The sequence below is a fragment of the Plectropomus leopardus genome, unplaced genomic scaffold, assembly GCF_008729295.1.
Source record: "Plectropomus leopardus isolate mb unplaced genomic scaffold, YSFRI_Pleo_2.0 unplaced_scaffold29621, whole genome shotgun sequence".
Taxonomy (NCBI): domain Eukaryota; kingdom Metazoa; phylum Chordata; class Actinopteri; order Perciformes; family Serranidae; genus Plectropomus; species Plectropomus leopardus.
This window is the reverse complement of record NW_024632292.1, coordinates 1-5,285: the sequence shown is the minus strand read 5'-3', so window position 1 is coordinate 5,285 and position 5,285 is coordinate 1. Positions and strand designations below refer to the sequence as shown.

At 40.2% G+C, this 5,285-nt stretch overlaps 1 protein-coding gene across 1 annotated transcript; it reads right to left on the bottom strand.

The window, feature by feature from the left end:
- Positions 1–871: 871 nt before the first annotated feature.
- LOC121938484 (calpain-5-like) lies at positions 872–5,181 on the bottom strand. The gene is made up of 5 exons (XM_042481727.1): positions 5,119–5,181; positions 3,587–3,795; positions 1,922–2,114; positions 1,643–1,836; positions 872–953 (listed from the first exon to the last, which is right to left on the bottom strand). Exons 1-5 carry the CDS (start codon positions 5,179–5,181, stop codon positions 872–874), a joined length of 741 nt encoding a protein of 246 aa, XP_042337661.1.
- Between the last annotated feature and the right edge of the window lie 104 nt (positions 5,182–5,285).

Below are 5,285 nucleotides of genomic sequence, written 5' to 3'. Positions count from 1 at the left end.
CGTGAATTGGTGGATGTCTGATGATTTTTCCACATATCTTGCCAATCTTCACCTGAAATTTTCACGTTAAACTCTGATTCCCATTTCTTTGTATCTATTTTAATTAGTTTTTATATGTATTTTCTTTATTTGTTTATTTTCTGACGATACTTTCTTTTTCAGATTTTTATTATAGAACATTGCCCATTTGTTTTTTACCATATATTTTATACTTTTTTTTTACTAGATTTGTTTTTATGTGTATCTGTTTATTTTTGTTTATTTATTTTTAGATGTTTATTGTATAAAGTGACTTTTATTTCAGATTTCCCTTATATTACATTGGCTTTTGCACTTTTTACAAGGAATTATACTAGGACAATGTTTTTTTTCTGAATAAATCGATGCATTTTGTTAATATACGCTATGATCTATAATGTTGTAAGGCATTGCTTAGTGTGACTGTTAAAGGGTTAAAATCAATCCATAAGTTATTTACTACATTGTATTTCATTTTCTAAAGGGGGCAAGGAGAAGACAGCCTTATTTTACCAGCCCCTTTCTCAAAAATAAATCAACCAATAAAAGAAGATGGTCTGTCTGTCAGTTACTTAGCAGTCAATAAAATGAGAGAGAAGAAAGAATCAAAAGCCACACACAGCAACTCATCATATGTGTCTAATTATTTTCTCCTCACTAACCCTAACTGAAAGATATTGATATTACACTTTAAATCGTTCTCTAAAGAATTCCACAGTTTGACACCACATACTGAAAAACACATTTGCTTTGGAGTAGTTTGTGCAAATGAGAAATATTGTGGGTCAAAGCCACCAAGCTTCACATGCAGGCATTTCCTGTCTGCCAGCAGGGGTCAGCATCAACCAAAAACTCACCAGAACTCTCCATCATCCTGCACAGTGACGCCAATCCTCTCCCTCTCACTCTTACTGACCTTCTTCCACTCTTCAGAGCTAAAAACAGGCAGAAAAAAAGTCCATATTCTTCTTTTATCAGTAAAATGTGGATGGCAGACATGAAAGCAAAAATTAAACATGTCGACACTAGAGAAACCAGGACATCAAACTGACACGTTAACCTGGATGTACATCATTTTTTTCGCGTGCTGCATTCAGACGCCTTTCACAGTTATTTAAATCTTCAAACTCTGAGAAAAAAGTTTAATTCTTTTCAAAAACTTGGTAAAAGGCAATGAGAAAATTGCAAGAAACTGGTAAAAGGTGACAAGAAACAACTTGAAATGTAATGCTGAAAAAAAGAGAGAGGGAGAGAAAGAGAGAGAGAAAGAAAAATATTAGAAAATTATCCAAAATAGGGGAACGTGTCCAGACACAACATTTATGATTATTAGAATCATATATTCAAAATATGTTATAGAATATATAATATTTTTGAATTTTTAACTCTTTCTTTTAGGTAATTCCCCTGTTTGGTTTTGTTTTTTTTCTGTGCTAATTTTCAGGTAATTCTCTTTTAACTTTTTACTAATTCTTTGTTAATTTTTGGGACTTTATTGTTAAGACGCTCATTGCCTTCTTCCCATGTTTTTGAAAAAAATCAAGACAATTTGCTCAGGTTTAACAAAGTTAAAGGTCCAGGTTGTGGGATTTATCTTCAGTGTGTGTGGTGCTTTCCTCCTCACCTGTCGCTCCAGGCCCCGTTCCACTCTCTCTCTCCCCAGGGGTTCCTCATGCGGATCATGGTGAGTTTGTCTGACCTGAAGTAGGCCAGCAGGCCGTGACCCAGCCTCACCCTGCGGACATCCGTCACCGCGTAGGCATGACCCTTCACCAGGCCGCAGGCCAGCTTGGCCTCCAATTCTGCTGCACTGGTTGCCTGAAATGATGCAGTGAGTCGGTCTGTAAATCATTCCTGAATCAATTCATTTAATCATTCAGCTGTGCGTTTGTCCTCTCCTCACCCGGATCGAGCAGCTGATGAGGCCTCCTCTGTCATGGACTTTTAGAACTCTCTCAAACAGCTCATTGCGTTTCTCTTCATCATTTTTGACGCCGTTTTCCATCAAGTCCATCGGCTCTGACACGCCACCGGTGAAATCCACGAGAGCGTCGGCCGTGTTGCCCCCATCAAGCGCCTCATAGCATCCACACATCCTAGAAAACACACACAAGCAATCATTAGTGCTTATACAGGACATTTTAATTAATACATTTTATTCATGCTGACTCCTTGCTGTATCTCCACCCTCATATTTAAGAAAACTCTGAAAAAGAAAATCAATCAGTCAAACAATCAGAGTACATTTCAGAAAAAGTCTCTCCCAAATTAAATCCATACAAGTGTGCAATGATCATGGGGGACTAGGGGCACGCCACCAATGTACGAAAGAACATAACCAACATAAAATCTTCTGCTTATCGTACACACTGATCTTGCAATCAAGCTTTTCATTCTCCACAGTTGAACATCAACAAATAATTCAATCCACGTTTCAAGCTCGTACTAGAGTTCATTTAAACTCAGTCAGTTGGAGGCAGCATTTATTGTAATAAGTGTAATAGCATACCAGACAAAAAATTAAAAATGAAAGAAAAGAAAGAAACAAATAAAGAAAGAAAGAAATACTGCTCACATACTCACGTATGTAAAGGCCCTCATGCACCTCACAGACGGTCAGCTGTTGGTAAGTGTCTGTCGCTCTAGTTTTTGTGCTGTGTCGCACATGGTTGGAAGCACAGATTGTATATAAAGATGGAAAACATGACAGTTCCCCCAAAGTGCAGCTTTTCAATCTGAAGCACCCCCTGGTGTCTGTCTGCAGTATATGTCATAAAGTCCACCCCTCCATGTTAGGGACATGGGCCAAACTAAAAACACGCCAAATAAATTTTTCCCAAAGATGGTTTCTGTCACTGAAAATAGTTCTCATCACACTGATGTTTGTTCAAGAGTTTGTTTTTATGATAAGTTTGCTTTTAATTACTTACGCAATTCTACAAAACAGGAATTTTAGACCATGACTAACAGCTGTGACAACCAATCCATGCTCTCGCATTCATCAGGGCTGCTCGTGATTGGTCAGATGGGTGTTTTGGCGGGAACTTCCTCAATGCAGAGATTGCTACTGCACAGTCTCTGGCTCCAAATGATGTCACCTCACTTGAGGCATAGCGGGGGTTAGTGGGGGGCGTCCAACTTTATATACAGTCTATGGCTGGCACTAGTCAGCCCTTGTTAGCTGTTTTCTGCTGACTCAGCATGTTGAATTGTCAGAGTCTGTCAGTGAATAAAATCACTCTGATTGGCAGTTCAGCCCAGAACACGAGAAGGGAAATGAACATTTTTAGCCGTTGAGTTCTTTAGCTGAAACAGTATCTGTTTGTGTTATTGTTGACTAGTGGATGGTAAATATCTTTTGTTGGTTTAGTTTTTATGAGAAGAGTTATTTCCTCTCACGCAGGTGCAGATCATACATGCTAGTTGGCTGTAGTCTTTACGGTGTGTTCATGGGCAACTTTTTGGCCGAGAGACAGGCAACATGATGCAATGCAAGTCAGATTTCGTCAACTAGTTCTCTGACGTCAGTTTAGGACGTCATGGCCTTGACACACAGTGGAAGTCTTACTTGGCGTAGGCCTTCTCCACCAATGCGCTCCAGAACTCGTTTTTGTCGTTGGAATGGCAGTACACCAGTTCTCCGTTTGCTGTGGGCAGCCGGTCATCGATCACCACGTCCACCCACTCACCAAACCGCCAGAACCGGAAGTGGAAGATCCCGGCATAGGCCTCGGGTTTTTCGTCATCCCACTCCTGGTCCTTCCAGTCAGGGATCACCTAGTAAAAAACAGAAAGGATACATGGCCACCATCTTGTTAGAGGGCAAATAGTGACGAAGCAGGGTTACGAGTAAGTTACCACTAACTTACAGAAATATTGTATGAAGTAGTCCTCCTTCATCTTCTCTCCCTTTCCCTTGTCTCTCTGTCTCTCTTTCACTCAAATTCAGATTCAAAGAGGCTTTATATGCATGATCATATTAAAACACAGCATTGCCAGAGCACGTTGTACAAGGTGGTTTTAAGAGGGAAAAGTACAGTTTTTAAAATGCAACCAATCAAACATATCACGAAAACATTCCAAAAAGCATGGCGACGGATGTTCAAAATATAAACATTAAGCTTATTTCCATTGCAGCCACTGCAAGACGAACAAGGCCCATTGTCATTACTTTTGTAAAAATTGCATCAATGACTCATTTTAATTTGAATTCTTATTCTTAAGCAGTACGACCTCCCAAAAAGCTCAGTTTTCCACTTGTTTCCCCTTAATTAACCTCAGTTTTTAATGAGGGAATGCCATCCACCCATATCCCGAGCTTAGCTCCCTATTGACCACACACACACACACACACACACACACACACACACACACACACACAGTGAAGTGAGTGATATAAATAAATAACTGATCCATTGAGCCAAGACCACTCGAGCTCCCAGAAGTCCTCAGGAAACTCCCAGAGTTCCCTCTTGTACGTCACCAGCAACTCCTGTTGCCTAGCACCCTCACACATCACCCACCTCCTTAACGCCTTTAAAAAAAAAAAAAAAAAAAAAAAGCTAAGAGAATATTTTCATTTGATATTCAGACATTTCAAACCTGATCCACAGTGTTTCAAGATAAATTCTTCCACTGCAGTCACATATTTGTTTTATTTTTTCACCTAAATAGTTCAGACAGATGTTGCTCCTGATGTCAGTAATGTTTTCACAAATGCCCATTTCAAATAGCATATTATAAGAAACAGAGCATATGTGTAGACATTTCCAACATTTTGTTGCAGAAATGTCACTATTCAGCCTTTAAAGGGTTGAAATAAGCTCTCAGGGCTGAACACCAATTATTCTGACTGATGCTGGTTTTTCATTGATCCCACCTCTCCCATTTTATCTGGCTAATCAATGCATCCCAACCAAACTACCCTGTGGGCAGGGGAGGGGGGACTAAAGTGAGAAACCGCCACTCTGTGATGGAAATATTTGGAGAGGGGAGGGGAAACAGAGAAGGCATACGAGCCTATGAGAAAAGAAAGAGAGAGAGGGAGAGAAAAAGAGAGTGAAATGTTAAACTCCATCAGATCTCCGTCTATCACAGTACCCATCCACACAGGCTGGCCTTGCCCTCTGATTCACCCAGGATTATAACCTCCGAGTCGGACATGGACGATGCCAAAGCCCCCTCTGACACTCTGGTGTTGGTGTTTAAAGAAGACCCTGCGCTGACAGAGGTGAGCTTCTCACTTTTAAACTCCTCATCTCGTCTGC

Excerpts from the sequence above, each read along its gene's own strand:
- LOC121938484 (XM_042481727.1), bottom strand. The coding sequence starts at position 5,181 with ATGTCCGACTCGGAGGTTATAATCCTGGGTGAATCAGAGGGCAAGGCC. Across the intron at positions 2,115-3,586 it reads GTGGAGAAGGCCTACGCCAA|GATGTGTGGATGCTATGAGG; the intron begins GTAAGACTTCCA and ends TGTGTTTTCTAG. Across the intron at positions 1,837-1,921 it reads TCATCAGCTGCTCGATCCGG|GCAACCAGTGCAGCAGAATT; the intron begins GTGAGGAGAGGA and ends GCATCATTTCAG.